A 19,782-nucleotide genomic window follows, 5' to 3' on the forward strand; every position below is an offset into this window, starting at 1 on the left:
TCGTTCCGGCGCTTCGAGCCCGCTTCAGCTCTTTCCGGAACACTTCGGGTTCTTCCGGAACGAGAGGCGGGGCGAGGCGCTCCGAAAAGCGCCGATCTCCGCCCCTCGGCTCTTTCCGGCAGCCGCTTCGTTTGTCTCTCCCGCGCTTCACGCTCGGCTCTTTCCGGAACACTTCGGGTTCTTCCGGAACGAGAGGCGGGGCGAGGCGCTCCGAAAAGCGCCGATCTCCGCCCCTCGGCTCTTTCCGGCAGCCGCTTCGTTTGTCTCTCCCGCGCTTCACGCTCGGCTCTTTCCGGAACACTTCGGGTTCTTCCGGAACGAGAGGCGGGGCGAGGCGCTCCGAAAAGTGCCGATCGCCGCCCCTTCGGGTCTTTCCGGCAGCCGCTTCATTTGTCTCTCCCGCGCTTCACGCTCGGCTCTTTCCGGAACACTTCGGGTTCTTCCGGAACGAGAGGCGGGGCGAGGCGCTCCGAAAAGGGCCGATCTCCGCCCCTCGGCTCTTTCCGGCAGCCGCTTCGTTTGTCTCTCCCGCGCTTCGCACTCGGCTCTTTCCGGAACACTTCGGGTTCTTCCGGAACGAGAGGCGGGGCGAGGCGGTCCGAAAAGTGCCGATCGCCGCCACTTCGGGTCTTTCCGGCAGCCGCTTCATTTGTGTCTCCCGCGCTTCACGCTCGGCTCTTTCCGGAACACTTCGGCTCTCCCCGGCTCCCACCAGCCAATCCTGCACCGGGGACGGGGCTCGAGGCCCCATCTCCCAATGGGCGCTGCCATGTTGCTCATGGGCGCCGCCATCTTTACTGGCCCAGGGGGTGAACTGGGACCAGTTTCCCCTCCCAGTCCCTTCCCTCTCAGCGCTGCCAGCCCCAGTTGCACCCCAGCAGCTTCCAGTTCAGCTCAGGGAGGCAGGGATGGACGTGGAGGGGCAGCAGGAGGGAAAATGGGGGGCACGGGGTGGATCCAGCCTGGAAATGGGGGAGAACCCAGGAAATCCAAGCACTGAAATCAGGGAAATTCCAGGAAATCCAAGCACTGCAATTGGGGAGAATCCAGGAAATCCAAGCTCTGAAATGGGGGAGAACCCAGGGAATGCAGGCACTGAAATTAGGGAAATTCCAGGAAATCCAAGCACAGAAATGGGACAGAATCCAGGAAATCCAGGTCAAATCAAGCCCTGAAACTGGGGAGAATCCAGGAAATCCAAGCTCTGAAATGGGGGAGAATCCAGGAAATCCAAGCACAAAAATGGGGCAGAATCCAGGAAATCCAGGTCAGATCCAGCCCAGAAATGAGGCAGAACCCAGGAGACCAGGGTTTTATTTTTTCCCACGTGACCCCAGGCTAATGAGGGACAGAGACGCCCCCACATCCTGGGGGGCTCTGGGGGGAACCCCAACTTATGGGGGGGGAAACAGAACCTATGGTGGGAGCAAATCGGGGTCCTAGGAGGGGAAATCGGGGTGCTGGGAGGGGAAATCGGGGTGCTGGGAGGTCTTTCACCCCCCAGGAGGGGCAGTCAGGAGCCTGGAGACACCTCCAGGGCTTCCTCGGGATCCAGCAGGAGCCTGGAGAACTTCTGGTCGCCGAAGACAGCGCTGAGGCGGCTCTCGAGGAAACGCTGCAGCTCCAGGATGGACTGGACATCTGCCTTGTCCTGGGGGGAAATGTCAACTCCAGAGGGGCTGGCCCGGCCAAAAACCCCAAAAAGAGCCCCCCCGGGGGCTGCCAGACCTCGGTGAGGCGGTGGAACTGCCGCAGCAGGCGCCAGCCGTCGCGGGCGAACTCCTCGGGGCTGCGGTAGTGGGGGCTCAGCTTCTCCTGCAGCCGCGCCCGCATCAGCGTCAGGTCCATGGCGTCGCGGCCGTCCTGAGGGGCGGGCAGCGGGGTCAGCGGCCCCGGCGGGCCAGAGCCCAGCCCTGATCCAAACGGGGCTGATCCCAGCCCTGATCCCAAACGGGGCTGATCCCAGCCCTGATCCCACCCCTGATCCCAAACAGGGCTGATCCCACCCCTGATCCCAAACAGGGCTGATCCCACCCCTGATCCCAAACGGGGCTGATCCCACCCCTGATCCCACCCCTGATCCCAAACAGGGCTGATCCCAAACAGGGCAGAGCCCACCCCCTAACCCCACCCAATCCCACCCTGATCCCTCCCCAGATCCCATCCCAAATTCCCTGATCCCGCCCCTTATCTTGATCCCACCCATGATCCATCCCTGATCCTGATCCCACCCCCTGATCCCGATCCCAGATCCCTCCCACTCCCACCTGCTCACCACTCACTGTGGAGCTGATCCTACCCCTGATCCCCCCCAGATCCCACCCGCTCACCCAGGAGCTGATCGCCCCCAGATCCCATCCCCCAGATCCCCTGATCTGCTCCTGCTGCAGACCAGGGAGCTGATCACCCACCCTGATCCCACCTGCTCACCATGGAGCTGATCCCCCCAGATCCCTGCTCCGCTCCCCCTGCTGACCCTGTTCCTGATCCCAACCCTGATCCCCCCCAGGTCCCAGATCCCCCCGATTCCAGCCCAGATCCCCCCGATGGGTCCCAGCTCCCCACTGATCCCCCCAGATCCCCCCGCGATCCCCGCTCACCGGGGAGCTGCAGAGGCGCTGCAGGGGCCGGCAGGGCTCGTGGCACAGCAGCTCCAGCAGGACGAACTCGCAGCGCTGCGGGGTCGGGGTCGGTGCTGAGATCCCGAGGGAGGAGATCCCATGGGATCAACCATCGGGATCAGCCCGGCCTCACCTGCTGGTCCTGGGGGCTCAGCTTGAGGGAGGGGCCCTGCTCCGGCTCCAGGAGGGGCGGGGGCAGCTCCTGGCACAGCAAACACGTCCACTCGGGGCTGCGGGAGCGGGACGGGGTCACGGGGGGCTGGGATTGACGGATCGGGGATCCCCACGGGGCTGGGATCGGGAATGGGGATCCCCATGGGGCTGGGATCAGGAACAGGGTCACGGGGGATCGGGAACAGGGATCCCCCGCGGGGCTGGGATCAGGAACAGGGTCACAGGGGATCGGGAACAGGGATCTCCATGGGGCTGGATTGGGAAGAGGGTCAAGGGGATCAGGAACGGGGATCCCCATGGGGCTGGGATTGAGGGATCGGGAATGGGAATCCCCATGGGATTGGGAACAGGGTCATGAGGGATCAGGAACAGGGATCCCCACGGGGCTGGGATCAGGAACGGCGTCACAGGGGGCTGGGAATGAGGATCCCCACAGGGCTGGGATTGGGAACGGGGTCACAGAGGATCAGCGCCCAGGGATCCCTTTGGGGCTGGGATTGAGGGAACGGGGTCACGTGGGATCGGTGCCCAGGGATCTCCACAGGGCTGGGATCAAGGCATTGGGAATGGGGTCACGGGGGATCAGGAACAGGGATCCCCAGGGGTCTGGGATCAAGGGATCAGGAACAGGATCCCATGGGATCAGCGCCCGGAGACCCTCGGAGATCTGGGATTGGGATTCTGGAATCAGTGCCCAGAGACCCCCAGGGGTCTGGGATTGGAATCCCATGGGATCAGCACCTGGGGGCCACTGCGGGTCTGGAACTGGGAATGGGATCCCATGGGATCGGCAGCTGGGGATCCCCATGGATCTGTGATCAAGGGGTCAGGAATGGGATTGGGAATGGGATCCCATGGGATTGGTGCCTGGAGACCACTGGGGATCTGGGATGGGGATCACATGGGATTGGCACCTGGAGAGTCCCAGGGGTTTGGGATCGAGGGATTTGGAATGGGATCCCAGGGCATTGAGGGATCAGGAATGGGATTGGGAATGGGAACCCATGGGATCGGCACCTCAGGACCCACATGAGGTTTGGGGTCAGTGGGGGATTCCCAGAGGGATCAGGGACAGGAGACCCAGGATCCAAGAGCTCCCAGCTGATCCACAGGGGGCTGACATTGGAGCAGGGGATCCAGGCACGTCCCAGGGGGTGACATGGGGCAGTGGATCCCAGGGACATTCAGGGGTGACACGGGGCAGTGGATCCCAGCTCCCAGGGGCTGGCACGGGGCAGTGGATCCCAGGGACATTGGGAGGTGACATGGGGCAGTGGATCCCAGGGACATTAGGAGGTGACATGGGGCAGTGGATCCTGGGGACATTGGGGGATTCAGGGGCTGGCACGGGGCAGTGGATCCCAAGGACATTCAGGGGTGACACAGGGCAGTGGATCCTGGGGACATTGGGGGATCAGGGGGTGACACGGGGCAGTGGATCCCAGGCCCAGGGAGGCGCTGAGGGGCAGCAGATCCCTGTGATGGATCCCAGCAGCAGATCCCAGCAGCAGATCCCATACCTGGGCACGTCGTGCAGCGCGGGCAGGTGGCAGTGCAGGTGGAAGCAGCGCTGGCAGCGGTCACACATCACCACGGCCCCGGCCTGGCCGCACACGCGGCAGCACGAGACCCCCGGGAGCCCCCCCGGGACCACCGGGACCACCGGGAGCCCCAGGCCAGGGGAGGAGCCCGGGGCAGGGCCCGGCTCCCCCAGGGCAGGGGGCAGCAGCCCTACGGGTTTGGTGTCCCCGCTGTCCCCGGTGTCCCCAATGGGCGACTCCTGCTGCTCCTCCTGCACAGGGGGACACGGTCAGGGACAGGGGACAGGGACAGGGGTCACAGGGACAGGGGACATGGTCAGGGACAGGGGACAGGGGACAGAGGGACAGGGGACATGGTCAGGGACAGGGGACACTGGAGAGGGTGGGGAAGGGACACACAGGGTGGGGAGGGGGACAGGGAACACTGTAGGGGGAAAGGGGACACCTTGACAAGGGAGAACATGGGGGACTCACCTGGATGGGGAAGGGGACACACAGGGTGGGGAGGGACACTGGGGGCACTCACCTGGATGGGGAAGGGACACAGGGGATGGGGAGTGGGACAGGGGACACTCACCTGGGTGGGGACAGAGCCTGGGGACAATGGAGGAGACACGGGGGTGACTCACCTTGACAAGGAGGGCTCCGTGTGGCTGCGCTGTCCCCGCTGTCCCTTCTGTCCCTGGTGTCCCCGCTGTCCCTTCTGTCCCCGGTGTCCCTTCTGTCCCCGCTGTCCCCTCTGTCCCTGCTGTCCCCTCTGTCCCCGCTGAGCCCTGCTCGATGACGATGAGGCTGAACTCCTGGGCCGAGGGTCCCGGGAAGATGCGGAACACGGGTGGCTGCGCCGGGTCCAGCTCCAGGTCCAGCTCCAGGCGCTCCAGGCTCACCCGCGGCTGCTTGGGGAGCCGGGGGCTGTCCTGGGCCTCGGGGGGGCCCCTCCTGGGGGACAGCGGGGTCACCCGGGGACCCCAAACCTCTCAGGGGCCCCTCCTGGGGGACAGCGGGGTCACCCGGGGACCCCAAACCTCTCAGGGGACCCTCCTGGGGGACAGCGGGGTCACACGGGGACCCCAAACCTCAGGGGGACAGCGGAGTCACACGGGGACCCCAAACCTCTGAGGGGACCCTCCTGGGGGACAGCAGGGTCACCCGGGGACCCCAAACCTCAGGGGCCCCTCCTGGGGGACAGCGGGGTCACCCAGGGACCCCAAACATCAGGGGACCCTCCTGGGGGACAGCGGGGTTACCCAGGGACCCAAACCCCAGGGGACCCTCCTGGGGGACAGCAGGATCACCCGGGGACCCCAAACTTCAGCGGGGGAGATTCCAGGAGATCAGGGGGCTGGGGGTTCCTGGGAACTCTGGGACAGGGGGACATGGGACAGTGACAAGGCTGGGGAGGGTTGGGGACAGGGACAAGGGCTGGGGACAGGGGACTGGGACAGTGACAAGGCTGGGGACAGTTCGAGACAGGGGACAGGGACAGTGACAAGGCTGGGGAGGGTTGGGGACAGGGACAAGGGCTGGGGACAGGGGACTGGGACAGTGACAAGGCTGGGGCCAGTTCGAGACGGGGGACAGGGACAGTGGCAAGGCTGGGGAGGGTTGGGGACAGGGACAGGGACAAGGGTTGGGGACAGGGAGACAAGGGACAGTGACAAGACTGGGAACAGTTCGGGACAGGGGACAGGGACAGTGACAAGGCTGGGGACAGTTCGGGACAGGGGACAGGGACAGTGACAAGGCTGGGGAGGGTTGGGGACAGGGACAGTGACAAGGCTGGGGAGGGTTGGGGACAGGGACAAGGGCTGGGGACAGGGGACTGGGACAGTGACAAGGCTGGGGACAGTTCGAGACAGGGGACAGGGACAGTGGCAAGGCTGGGGAGGGTTGGGGACAGGGACAAGGGCTGGGGACAGGGGACTGGGACAGTGACAAGGCTGGGGACAGGGACAGTGACAAGGCTGGGGAGGGTTGGGGACAGGGACAGTGACAAGGGCTGGGGACAGGGAGACAAGGGACAGTGACAAGGCTGGGAACAGTTCGGGACAGGGGACAGGGACAGTGACAAGGCTGGGGAGGGGTGGGGACAGGGAGAGTGACAAGGGGTCGGGACAGGGGACTGGGACAGTGACAAGGCTGGGGACAGTTCGGGACAGGGGACAGGGACAGTGACAAGGCTGGGGAGGGTTGGGGACAGGGACAGTGACAAGGCGCAGGGGTGTTGGGGACAGGGACGGGGGTCCTGGCACGGGGAGACCCCAGGATAGGGGACAGGGACGTCCTGGCCAAGGGACAGGATGGGAGGGGCTGCAGGTGACAGGTCCCTCCTCCCCTCCCCCACGCTCTAATTACCGCTTAATGAGCAGCTTCTTAACGAGCTTCTCCTCCTGGGGGGAACTGCTGGGGTTCCTCCTGCACAACGGGACAGGGGACACATGTCACCCCTGGGACAAGGTGCAGGGGACAGGGAACACATGTCACCCCTGGGACAAGGGACACATGTCACCCCTGGGAAAGGGACAGGGGACACATGTCACCCCTGGGACAAGGGACAGGGGACACATGTCACCCCTGGGACAAGGGACAGGGGACAGGGGACACATGTCACCCCTGGGACAAGGGACAGCATGAGGGTGACAAGGGACAGCAGGAAGCAGAGGGGGTGACAAGGGACAGGAGCGACCACGGTGGGGGTGACAAAGGACAGGGAGTCCCAGGGGTGGCAGGGGGTGACAAGGGACAGGGACACTCACATCCTCTCTCCAGTGACGCCGTTTTCAGGGCTGGTGGCTGGTGACAAATGCCACATAAGGGACTTCCTGCGGGTCCCCTCCCCTGTCCCCCTCCCTGTGTCTCCATGTCCCCTCCCCTGTCCCGTATCCCACTCCCCTGTCCCCATCCCTTGTCCCCCTCCCCTGTCTCCTTCCCTGTGTCCCCATGTCCCCTCATCTGTTCCCCTCCCGTGTCCCCTCCCATGTCCCCCTGTCCCCTCCCGTGTCCCCATCCCCATGTCCCCTCCTGTGTCCCCTCCCATGTCCCCATCCCCTGTCCCCTCCCATGTCCCCATGTCCCCTCACCCAGCTCGGGGCTCGGGGCTGCCGCTGGCTCCAGGGGGGGAGGTGACAGCCGGAGGGGAGGTGACAGCTGCGGGGGAGGTGACAGCTGGGGGGGACCCTGCAGGAGCAGCTCCGGTGTCACCTGTCCCCCAGTGACCACCGTGGCCTGGGGGTGGCCCTGCAGGACATCAGGGGGAGGGGACATCACGGGGGGCTCCGGGGGTGGCACCCCCAGAATGTCCCTCAGGTCCCTGCGAGGACATCGGGGAGGGGAGTGGACATCACGGGGGGTGGGGACATCACGGGGGGGTGTCACTTGCCACCCCCTCCTTGCCACCCCCCAAACAGGGACATCCTGTCCCCTGTCACCCCCTCTCCCTTGTCACCCCTTCCATGACACTCCCTGTCCCTTGTCACACTCTCCATGACACCCCCTGTCCCTTGTCACCCCCTCCCTGGGTCCCCCTGTCCCTTGTCACCCCCTGTCCCCTGTCATCCCCTCCCTGGGTCCCCCTGTCCCTTGTCACCGCCACCCTCACCCCTCCTGTCCTTTGTCATGCCCTTGTCCCTTGTGTCCCTGTCCCCCGTTGTCCCCTGGCTGTCCCTGGTGTCCCCTGGCTGTCCCCGGTGTCCCCAGGTGTCCCCGGTGTCCCCAGATATCCCCAGTGTCCCCAGTGTCCCCTCACCGAAGCTCTGGGCACTCCTGGTCCATCCCTGCAGGTCCCACTGGAAGCGGAGCTCCCCCTGCGGCTCTGGGAGCTCCAGGGGCCCAAGTGCCACCCCCAGCCCGGGGGTCCCAGGGGTCCCTCACCAGCCTCCTGGAGAGCAGCAGGGCGGCGCCGTGGGGGCCGTGCAGCGCGCGGGCCCCGAAGCGCAGCGCGTGCTCCTGCAGCCGCTGCGCCCGGCTCAGCGCGCGCCGCTGCCGCTCCAGCCGCTCCTGCCGGCCCTCGGTGACGCGCTGCGGGGACACACGGAGGGGACGGCCGCGTCACCGCGCCGCCGGGGACGCGGGGACGGGGCCAGGGCGGCGGCGGGCTCACCTGGACGTCGCCCACCAGCGCCTTGGCGCGTTTGTTGAGCTCCTTCATGATCTGCAGGATGGCGAGCTTCACCTCCACCTGCAGGCGCTTCTGCGCGTCCGTCCCGCGGCGGATGCTGCGCGGGGAAAACATGGATTGAAATGGGGGAAATGGGGAAAATTGGGGGGGAAATGGGGAAAAACATGGGGGAATCATGGGGGAAACACGGGGGGAAATGCCAGAAAATGGGGAGAAACACAGGGAGAAATTGGGGGAAACGGGGAGGAACAGGGAGAAAATGGAGGAGAAAGTGAGGAAAAAGGGAAGGGAAAAGGAAAAATGGGGGAGAGGGGGAAAAGGTGGGAAAAGAGTAGGAAAAGAGGGGGAGGGAAGAGGGGAAAGGGACAGAAAGGGAGGAGAAAAAAGGGAGAAAAAGAGGGAGAAAATAAAAAAGGGAAAAGAGAGGAAAGGAAAAAGGGGGAAAGGGAAAAGGGGGCAAAGGAGGAGTAAGGAAAAATGGGAAGGGAAAAGGGGAAAAGGAAAAGGGAGGAAAAAGAGAGAGAAAAGAGAGAGAAAAGGGGAGAGAAAAGAAAAATTAAGCTTATTAGCTCACTACTCATTAATAAGCTAATTAATCCTCATTGGGCTTCAATTATCTAATTAACTCAGTGGATTAAGGGTTTTTAGTTAACGAGATGCCCCAGGTAACAGATTCTGTCATTCAATCCCTAATTACATTAATTCAATTAGATCTTACCCAACAAAAGTGCTTCTAATGCCGTTAATGACCAAGTAAATGAACTAATTAATAAGGCAATCAAGCTAGGTAAATATGTGGTCAGCTAACCAATCAAAGCAGTTATTGATTTCCCTGAATTTCAATCAATAAAAAACAGCAAAACCATAAAAAAACTCGACTAAGATTGATTAAAAAAGAAATTAATTTAAACAACCTATTAATTTAAACAACCAATTAAATTATTAATTGATTAGCAATTAGCTCTTTCTAGTTCAAGCTACTCCCCCTCTGCTAATTAATTCCCACCTTTCCCAACCCTTCAGCACCTCCCAACTAACGAGCTTTAATAAAACCAGTGATAAAATAAATAATAAACTCAGTCATTAAATCAGTGATAGGATCGGTAATTAAATCAGTAATTGGGTCAGTAATTAAATCAGTAATTGAATCAGTAATAAAATCAGTAATAAAAACAGCAATTGGATCAGCAATTGAGTCAGTGATAAACCCACATAAAAACTCAGTAATAAAGTCAATAATAGAATCAGTAATTAAATCAGTAATTAAATCAGTAATAGAATTAGTAGTAAAATCAGTAACGAAATCAGTGATTAAATCACTAATTAAGTCAACAATAATATCAGTAATAAAATCAGTAAAAATCAGTAATAAACTCAATAACAAAGCCAGTAATAAACTGCGTAATAAACTCAGTCATAAAACCATTAATAAAACCAGCAGTTAATCAACAAGAGTAATTAACCGGCAAGCCGACTCTAGGTGTTTCCCGGTAATTAATCAGCCCATTAATTAACTACAGCCACCTCCACGGGCGGCCCTGCTGCGCAGCTGCCCTGGCACTAAACCCGTTCAGCTATCCTGCCCGGGTGGCCGACTGCCCTGGCGCTAATTAGCACTAATGACGCGGGCCCCGCGCTAATTAGCGCTGATGAGCGCAGGGGGCACTCACGGGTGCTGGCGGTGCGGGCCCAGGTGACACTCGCGGCACGTGAGGGCGTCACAGGCGCCGCAGAACAGCGACAGCGGCTGCCGAGGGTGCGCCGGGCACGGCCCCGGGCACGGCCCCGAACCCGACCCGGCACCGGGCACGGCGGGAGAGCCTGAGGAGAGAGGGAACGGGGAACTGGGAATGGGGATGGGGGAATGGGAATGGGGGAATGGGGGGAATGGGAATGGGGGAACTGGGAAACTGGGAATGGGGGAATGGGAACATGGGAATGGTAAGGGCAATGGTAATATGGGTAAGTGGGAAAATGGAAATGGGAACTGGAACACGGGGATGGGGAAATGGGAATGGGGGAATGGGAAACTGGGAATGGGGGGGCACCAGGGATGGCACCAGGACGGATCTGCTGACAGGGTCAGCACCTGGTAACAGGCACGGACAGGGGGTGACAGGGGTGACACAGGTGACAGAGGGGTGACAGGAGGTGACAGAGGTGACAGTGCCAGCACTCACCCAGGGGCTGCACGCTGTGCTCCCGGGTGTACCTGACCCTCAGGTGTGCCTCCACGCAGGTGTCACACAGCCACGGGGACAGGGACAGGGGGTGACAGAGGGGACAGTGCCAGCACTCACCGAGGGGCTGCACGCTGTGCTCCCGGGTGTCCCTGACCCTCAGGTGTGCCTCCACGCAGGTGTCACACAGCGGCTCGGCGCACTCCAGGCAGAAGCTGGTGGCCGCCGCGTTGTCCTCGCAGCTGGTGCAGCTCTGGGGACAAGGGACACGCTGGGTTGGGACGTCCCTCAGCCCCAGTCAGTGCTAATTAGCGGTAATTAGCGCTGACGAGGCGGTACCTGCCCGCTGGTGGCTGTGGCGGCCGTGCTGGCCTGCAGGAAGAGGTTCTCCATGATGTCACCCAGGGGACACTGCTGGTGGCACACGGGGCACTCGAACACTGGGGGACAGAGAGGGGACAGAGTCACCCCACGCCCTCCTTGTCACCTCCTTGTCACCTCCACTGTCACCAAAGGCTGGCTCGTCAGCAGAGTGGGGGCTGGGCACCCCCAAAGGAGCCCCAGGGCCACCACAGCCACTGAGGCCACTTCAGGGAAGTCCTGGAGCCACCAGAGCCCCCCAGAGAGGGGACAATGGTGTCCCCACGGAGGGGACAGTGCCACAGCAGGGTCACAGTGTCCCCACGGAGGGGACAGTGCCATCCAGTGCCTCCCCAGTGCACCCTGAGCTCCCAGTAACCCCCAGTAATCCCCTGTGCCTCCCTCCCCAGTGCTCCCACTAACCCCCAGCATTCCCAGTAAATCCCAAAAACACCAGTGACCACCAGTGCTCCCAGTAACCCCCAGTGATCCCAGTAAATCCCAGTACCTCCCAAGTAACCCCAGCAAACTCCAGCGATCCCAGTAACTCCCAGTAACCCCCAGTGCTCCCAGTGTTCCCAGTAACCCCCAGTGCTCCCAGTGTCTCCCAGCATCTCCCAGTAACCCCCAGTGCCCCCCAGTAACCGCAGTGTCTCCCAGTGCCCCCCAGTAACCCCCAGAGCTCCCAGTAACCCCCAGTGCTCCCAGTGCCCCCCAGTAACCCCCTGTGCTCCCAGTGGCTCCCAGTGCCCCCCAGTAACCCCCAGAGCTCCCAGTAACCCCCAGTGCTCCCAGTGCCCCCCAGTAACCCCCTGTGCTCCCAGTGGCTCCCAGTGCCCCCCAGTAACCCCCAGAGCTCCCAGTAACCCCCAGTGCTCCCAGTGCCCCCCAGTAACCCCCTGTGCTCCCAGTGGCTCCCAGTGCCCCCCAGTAACCCCCAGAGCTCCCAGTAACCCCCAGTGCTCCCAGTAACCCCAGTTCCCCCTCACCGCTCCCGTCGCTGGGGGCCGCTCCCGGCGCGGCGCCGAGGCAGGCGCGGCACACGGAGTGCAGGCAGGGCAGCAGCCGCGGCTCGCGCTGGGGGCTCAGGCGCTCCCGGCAGGCGCCGCAGAGCTCCAGCAGCCCCAGCGGCTCCGGCAGCTCCGCGCCCTTGGCCCCGGGGCCGGTCCCGAGCGCCGCCGGCTGCAGCACCGACATGGCGGCGGCGTCCCCCTCACACTCTGCACGGCCTCCTGCTCCCGCCCCCGCCCCGCGGCGCGGCCAATCACCGCCCGCTGAGACAGATTGACAGGGCGAGGAACCAATGGGAGGGCAGGAGGGCGGGGATTGGCGGAGATTGACAGCGCGCGGGAGCAATAGGAGAGGAGAAGGCGGGAAAGAAAGGGCGGGAAGACGCCCCCGGCATGTGAACGCGAATGGGCCAATTCCCAGTAACCCCAATGATCCCAGTAACCCCAGTGCCCCCCAGTAACCCCAATGATCCCAGTAACGCCCAGTGATCCCCGTAACCCCAGTGCTCCCAGTAACTCCCCGTGATCCCAGTAACCCCAGTGCCCCCCAGTAACCCCCAGTGCTCCCAGTAACCCCCAGTGCTCCCAGTAACCCCAGTGCTCCCAGTAACCCCAGTGATCCCAGCAACCCCAGTGATCCCAGCAACCCCAGTGATCCCAGTGATCCCAGCAACCCCAGTGCCCCCCAGTAACTCCAGTGCCTCCCCAGTGCACCCTGAGCTCCCAGTAACCCCCAGTAATCCCCTGTGCCTCCCTCCCCAGTGCTCCCACTAACCCCCAGCATTCCCAGTAAATCCCAAAAACACCAGTGACCACCAGTGCTCCCAGTAACCCCCAGTGCCTCCCCAGTGTTCCCAGTAACCCCCAGTGATCCCAGTAAATCCCAGTACCTCCCAAGTAACCCCAGCAAACTCCAGCGATCCCAGTAACTCCCAGTAACCCCCAGTGCTCCCAGTGTCCCCACCAACCCCCCGCCCTACCCCGCCGTAACCCCAGTGATCCCAGTAACCCCAGTGCTCCCAGTAACCCCAGTGCTCCCAGTAACTCCCAGTGATCCCAGTAACCCCAGTGCTCCCAGTAACCCCAGTGATCCCAGTAACCCCAGTGCTCCCAGTAACCCCAATGATCCCAGTAACGCCCAGTGATCCCAGTAACCCCAGTGCTCCCAGTAACTCCCAGTGATCCCAGTAACCCCCAGTGTCCCCAGTAACCCCCAGTGCTCCCAGTAACCCCAGTAACCCCCAGTGCTCCCAGTAACCCCAGTTCCCCCTCACCGCTCCCGTCGCTGGGGGCCGCTCCCGGCGCGGCGCCGAGGCAGGCGCGGCACACGGAGTGCAGGCAGGGCAGCAGCCGCGGCTCGCGCTGGGGGCTCAGGCGCTCCCGGCAGGCGCCGCAGAGCTCCAGCAGCCCCAGCGGCTCCGGCAGCTCCGCGCCCTTGGCCCCGGGGCCGGTCCCGAGCGCCGCCGGCTGCAGCACCGACATGGCGGCGGCGTCCCCCTCACACTCTGCACGGCCTCCTGCTCCCGCCCCCGCCCCGCGGCGCGGCCAATCACCGCCCGCTGAGACAGATTGACAGGGCGAGGAACCAATGGGAGGGCAGGAGGGCGGGGATTGGCGGAGATTGACAGCGCGCGGGAGCAATAGGAGAGGAGAAGGCGGGAAAGAAAGGGCGGGAAGACGCCCCCGGCATGTGAACGCGAATGGGCCAATCAGCGCGCAGAGCGGCTAGAGCTGAACCAATCAGCGGCCGAAGAGCCCCGGGAGAAGGCGGGGACTTCTTGGACAGACCTACCAATCGGCATCGGCGCTCTGCGGGGAGGCGGGGGCGAGACTGAGATTGACAGCTGGGCAAACCAATGGGGAACAGAGCCGGGGCGGGAGTTACTGGGATCACTGGGAGTTACTGGGGTCACTGGGAGTTACTGGGGTCACTGGGAGTTACTGGGATTACTGGGAATTACTGGGATCACTGGGAATTACTGGGATCACTGGGAGTTACTGGGGTCACTGGGAGTTACTGGGGTCACTGGGGTCACTGGGGGTTACTGGGAGGGCCCTGGGCAGCACTGGCACCAACGGCGGAGGCTGGTGGCCCCGGGACAGTGTCCCCCCTGTCCCCCCGGTGTCCCCCCGTCCCCAGTGCCCCCCCGGTGTCCTGGCTGTCCCCAGTGTCCCCCCTGTCCCCTGGCTGTGTCCTGGTGGCCCTGGGTGTCCCCGTGTGGATCTCGGCGGGGTTTGTGATGGACACAGCACGTGGCCTTGTGGCTGCTGCCACCACGGCGTGGTGGCCCTGGGGACACAGCACGGGTGACACAGCACAGGGACACCACAGGTGACAGACCACAGGGGACACACCTCAGGTGACGTCTGTTTTAGTGTAAAAAACGGCACCGCAAGGGTCCCTGAACCCCCGGGTTCTTTGTCACCGTCTGGGGGACAGGAGCCACAGGCGGGGAGGGGACAGGGAGGGACCCTGTGGTGTCCCTGCAGGGGACATCCGCGCCCGGGGCGTCACAGAGCCTCGGAACGGTTGGGGAGGGACCTTCCCCGAAACCCAGGGATTTCTCCCCAAAAGCCACCTCCCTCTCCCCTTTCCCACTGCTCCTCGTGGCCTGGCGCTGCAGGGCCTCGTCCCACGTCCCTCCGCAGCTCCTGGGTCACCCCTTGGTGTCCCTGGGTCCTTCTCCAGGTGGGACACCTCAAGTCTGTCCGGCCCTCCGAGCATCTTCATGGCCACTCACGGTCCATCCGTCCAATCCCTGTGCCCAGAGCAGTTCCAAAACATTCCAGGGGTGCCATCGGGTCAATGACGTCATCACCCTCACAGTCCATCCATCCAATCCCTGTCCCCAGATCATTTCCAAAACATTCCAGGGGTGCCATCGGGTCAATGACGTCATCACCCCCACGGTCCATCCATCCAATCACCGTGCCCAGCTCAGTTCCAGAACATTCCAGGGGTCCTATCAGGTCAATGACGTCATCACCCTCACAGTCCATCCATCCAATCCCTGTCCCCAGATCATTTCCAGAACATTCCGGGGGTGCCATCGGGTCAATGACGTCATCACCCTCACTGTCCATCTGTCCAATCCCTGTGTCCACATCAGTTCCAGAACATTCCAGGGGTCCCATCGGGTCAATGATGTCATCACCCTCATGGTCCAGCCCTTCGAGCATCTCCATGGCCACTCATGGTCCATCCATCCAATCCCTGTGCCCAGAGCAGTTCCAAAACATTCCAGGGGTGCCATCAGGTCAATGACATCATCACCCTCATGGTCCAGCCCTCCGAGCATCTCCATGGCCACTCATGGTCCATCCATCCAATCCCTGTGCCCAGAGCAGTTCCAGAACATTCCATGGGTCCCATCAGGTCAATGACATCATCACCCTCCCCCCAGGGCCACAGGGATTCCCAGGCTCCGTTTTTCCCGGAGTTGGCCACCGCCGGCCTCCTCCTGCCGGCACCTCCTGGGCACGGCTCCCGGCGGGATTTGCCCCGTGCTCCCGCTGCTGCTAGGAGCCCCGGCCCTTCCCCACGTCCCCGTTCCCATCAGGGCGCCCTGCTCCCCTCCTGCTGTCACCAGGAACGTCCCCACAGCCTCCTGAATCCCACGGAGAACATCCCCGACGCTTCCTCCAGGCTTCACCCCGGCTGCTCCACTGCACCCGTGGGCACCGAGGAGCCCCCGGGCTCACCCTCAAGGCCCTTCCAGGGGCAGGGACCCCCCCTTCAGGCCGTGTGAGTGGGGCCAGCGCCCGCCACGTCCGGCCCCGGCCACGTGCCCAGTCCAGGCTCCGGTGGCGGTCCCGGCGGCGGCCCCAGTGGCAGCCCCGGCGGTGGCCCTGGTGGCAGCCCAGGCGGTGGCCCCAGCGGCAGCCCGGGCTGTGGCCCCGGTGCTGGCCCCGGCGGCGGCCCCGGCGGCGGCACAGGGTGGGAGGTGGCGGCGTGGCGCTCCAGGAGGGTGCGGTGGGAGAAGCCCTTGGTGCAGAGGCGGCACTGGAAGCGCTCGGGGCGGTGCGTGCGCATGTGCACGTTGAGGGAGCTCTTCTGGGTGAAGCGCTTGCAGCAGACGCCGCACTGGAAGGCGCGCACGCCCGTGTGGGTCACCATGTGCTTGAGCAGGTAGTCCCGCAGGGAGAAGGAGCGCCAGCAGATGGAGCACTGGTGGGGCTTCTCGCCTGCGGAGATGAAAACGGGGGGAACTGGAGTCACGGTGGGTCAGCGTGGGCTGGTACCGGTCAGTGTGGGTCAGCGTGGGCTGGTACGGGTCAGTGTGGGCTAGTACCAGTCAGTGTGGGTCAGTGTGGGTTGGTACTGGTCAGCATGGGTTGGTACTGGTCAGTGTGGGTCAGCGGGGGTTGGTACTGGTCAGTGTGGGTTGGTACTGGTCATTGTGGGTCAGTGTGGGTTGGTACTGGTCATTGTGGGTCAGTGTGGGTTGGTACTGGTCAGTGTGGGTCAGCGTGGGTTGGTACTGGTCAGTGTGGGTCAGTGTGGGTTGGTACTGGTCAGTGTGGGTCAGCGTGGATTGGTACCAGTCAGTGTGGGTCAGTGTGGGTCAGTACCGGTCAGCAGGGGTCAGTGTGGGTCAATATGGGTCAAGATGGATCGATAGGGGTCAACATACATCGATACAGGTCAGTGTGGATTGATGAGGGTCAGCGTGGGTCAAAAGGGGTCAACACGGATCAATACAGGTCAGCATGGGCCAAAATGGATCAAGGTGGGCCAACATGGGCCAAAACGGATCAATGTGGGCCAACATGGGCCAAAACGGATCAATGTGGGCCAAAACGAATCAATGTGGGCCAACATGGGCCAAAACGGATCAATGTGGGCCAACATGGGCCAAAACGGATCAATGTGGGCCAAAACGAATCAATGTGGGCCAACATGGGCCAAAACGGATCAATGTGGGTCAACGTGGGTCAACACAGATCAATGTGGGTCAATGTGGGTCAACATGGGCCAAAACGGATCAATGTGGGTCAACGTGGGTCAAAACGGATCAACGTGGGTCAACATGGGGCAAAATGGATCAATGTGGGTCAACATGGGCCAAAACGGATCAACGTGGGTCAACATGGGGCAAAATGGATCAATGTGGGTCAACATGGGCCAAAACGGATCAATGTGGGTTAACATGGGCCAAAACGGATCAATGTGGGTTAACATGGGCCAAAACGGATCAATGTGGGTCAACGTGGGTCAACACAGATCTATGTGGGTCAACAAGGGCCAAAACGGATCAATGTGGGTCAACATGGGCCAAAGCGGATCAGTGTGGGTCAATGTGGGTCAACACAGATAAATCTGGGTCAACATGGGCCAAAATGGATTAATGTGGGTCAACATGGGGCAAAATGGATCAATGTGAGTCAATGTGGCCCAAAATGGATCAGTACAGCTCAACACAGATCAATACAGGGGAACATGGGCCAAAACGGATTAATGTGGGTCAACATGGGCCAAAATGGATCAATGTGAGTCAATGTGGCCCAAAATGGATCAGTACAGCTCAACACAGATCAATACAGGGGAACATGGGCCAAAACGGATTAATGTGGGTCAACATGGGCCAAAATGGATCAATGTGAGTCAATGTGGCCCAAAATGGATCAATGTGAGTCAACGCGGGCCAAAATGGCTCAACGTGGGTCAAAATGGATCAATACAGGTCAACATGAGCCAACATGGGCCAATATGGATCAACATGGCTAAACATGGATCATTACAGGTAAACATGAGCCAAAATGGATCAATGTGGGTCAACGTGAGCCAAATTAGGTCAATGTGGGTCAACACAGATCAATGCAGGTCAACATGGACCAAAATGGGTCAACATGTGTCAACATGGGCCAAAACGGATCAATGTGGGTCAATGTGAACCAACACAATTCAACATGGGTAAGCATGGATCAATACAGGTCCATGTGTGTCACCAGGGGTCAGCATGGATTGGAACAGGTCAACGAGGGTCAGTGTGGATCAACACGCGTCAACATAGGTCAACACAGGCCAACATGGGTCAACGTGTGCCAAGATGGACCAGCAACAGGGATCAATATGGTCGAACATTGATCAAGATGGGTCACCATGGATCAATACTGGCCAACATGGATCAACAGAGATCAATATGGGCCAGAACAGGACAACATGGGTCAACAAGGATGAACCCAAGTCAACGCAGGCCAACCGAGTCAAGATGGGTCAACATGGATTGATACAGATCAACATGGACCCACGTGTGTCCATGTGGATCGACCAATACAAGTCACCACGGATTGATCCACGGTCACCACGGATCACCGCAGGCCAACATGGACCAGCATCAGTTGGCCAGGGTCAACGCGGGTCAACGTAGAGCGATACGAGTCAATGGATCAGCATGGGTCAAAAGGGAACAACACGTGTTGGGGAGGGTCAACATGGGTCAACCAACCAAGATGGGTCAATGTGGGTCAGCACAGGTCAACGTGGGTCAGCACAGGTCAATGTGGGTCACTGCAGGCCAACGTGGGTCAGCACAGGCTAACATGGGTCAGCACAGGCCAGCACAGGCCAACGTGGTCAGTGGGCTCAGGTGACAGGACAACAAGGGACTGACCCAGGCCAGCACGGATGGACACAGGGCACCCTGAGGGTCACCACGAGACCCATGTGTCACCATGGGATCCAGGTGTGTCACCATGCGACCCACGTGTCACCACGAGACCCAGTGTGTCACCACAGTACCCACGTGTGTCCCAGCACCCCCAGGTGTGTCCCAGCGCCCCCAGGTGTGTCCCAGCGCCCCCAGGTGTGTCCCAGCGCCCCCAGGTGTGTCCCAGCGCCCCCAGGTGTGTCCCAGCGCCCCCAGGTGTGTCCCAGCGCCCCCAGGTGTGTCCCAGCGCCCCCAGGTGTGTCCCAGCGCCCCCAGGTGTGTCCCAGCGCCCCCAGGTGTGTCCCAGCGCCCCCAGGTGTGTCCCAGCGCCCCCAGGTGTGTCCCAGCGCCCCCAGGTGTGTCCCAGCGCCCCCAGGTGTGTCCCAGCGCCCCCAGGTGTGTCCCAGCGCCCCCAGGTGTGTCCCAGCGCCCCCAGGTGTGTCCCAGCGCCCCCAGGTGTGTCCCAGCGCCCCCAGGTGTGTCCCAGCGCCCCCAGGTGTGTCCCAGCGCCCCCAGGTGTGTCCCAGCGCCCCCAGGTGTGTCCCAGCGCCCCCAGGTGTGTCCCAGCGCCCCCAGGTGTGTCCCAGCGCCCCCAGGTGTGTCCCAGCGCCCCCAGGTGTGTCCCAGCGCCCCCAGGTGTGTCCCAGCACCCCCAGGTGTGTCCCCGGGGTCCCCAGATGTATCCCCAGGGCCCCCAGGTGTGCGGGCGGCGCGGCGGGGCCGCGGGCCTGCGAGATGATCTGCGTGCACTCGTCGATGACCGTCTTGATCTGCAGCACGGAGGCGGCCGTGAGGATGTGCAGCGCCTCGGACTGGGCCACCACCAGGCTGCCGCTGTAGAGGAACTCGACCAGCTGGCGCACGGCGGCCGAGGGCACCACGGGCGGCACCTCGATGGCCGAGTGGCCCAGCAGCAGCTTGTCGTGGAAGAAGGGGCTGCCGGCGGCCAGCACGCAGCGGTGGGCGCGCAGCGAGGCCTCGCGGATGCGCACGGTGACGTCGCAGAAGTGGCCGGCCACGCGCTGCCCGTTGAGCGTCTCCAGCAGCGAGCGGCTGAAGTTGTGCAGGTGGATGTAGTGCACGGCCTCCGGCATGGCGGCGGGGACAGCGGGGGGACGGGGGGGATGGG

General features: G+C 62.1%; 2 protein-coding genes across 2 annotated transcripts; both read right to left on the reverse strand.

The window, feature by feature from the left end:
• Nucleotides 1-1,277: 1,277 nt before the first annotated feature.
• TRIM28 (tripartite motif containing 28) lies at nucleotides 1,278-13,545 on the reverse strand. Its single transcript, XM_041409630.1, has 16 exons — nucleotides 13,278-13,545; nucleotides 11,983-12,519; nucleotides 10,973-11,073; nucleotides 10,754-10,886; nucleotides 10,124-10,274; nucleotides 8,436-8,550; nucleotides 8,082-8,353; nucleotides 7,417-7,724; nucleotides 7,093-7,129; nucleotides 6,692-6,751; nucleotides 4,966-5,275; nucleotides 4,316-4,587; nucleotides 2,755-2,851; nucleotides 2,601-2,675; nucleotides 1,729-1,863; nucleotides 1,278-1,651 (listed from the first exon to the last, which is right to left on the reverse strand). Exons 1-16 carry the CDS (start codon nucleotides 13,483-13,485, stop codon nucleotides 1,514-1,516), a joined length of 2,949 nt encoding a protein of 982 aa, XP_041265564.1. The 5' UTR covers nucleotides 13,486-13,545; the 3' UTR covers nucleotides 1,278-1,513.
• Nucleotides 13,546-15,093: 1,548 nt separating this feature from the next.
• On the reverse strand, nucleotides 15,094-19,770 carry ZBTB45 (zinc finger and BTB domain containing 45). The gene is made up of 3 exons (XM_041409631.1): nucleotides 19,304-19,770; nucleotides 16,376-16,514; nucleotides 15,094-16,212 (listed from the first exon to the last, which is right to left on the reverse strand). The coding sequence occupies exons 1-3, from the start codon at nucleotides 19,745-19,747 to the stop codon at nucleotides 15,740-15,742; spliced, it is 1,056 nt and encodes a 351-aa protein (XP_041265565.1). The 5' UTR covers nucleotides 19,748-19,770; the 3' UTR covers nucleotides 15,094-15,739.
• Nucleotides 19,771-19,782: the final 12 nt, after the last annotated feature.

This window comes from Onychostruthus taczanowskii, unplaced genomic scaffold, assembly GCF_017590055.1.
Source record: "Onychostruthus taczanowskii isolate IOZ18803 unplaced genomic scaffold, ASM1759005v1 scaffold301, whole genome shotgun sequence".
Taxonomy (NCBI): Eukaryota; Metazoa; Chordata; class Aves; order Passeriformes; family Passeridae; genus Onychostruthus; species Onychostruthus taczanowskii.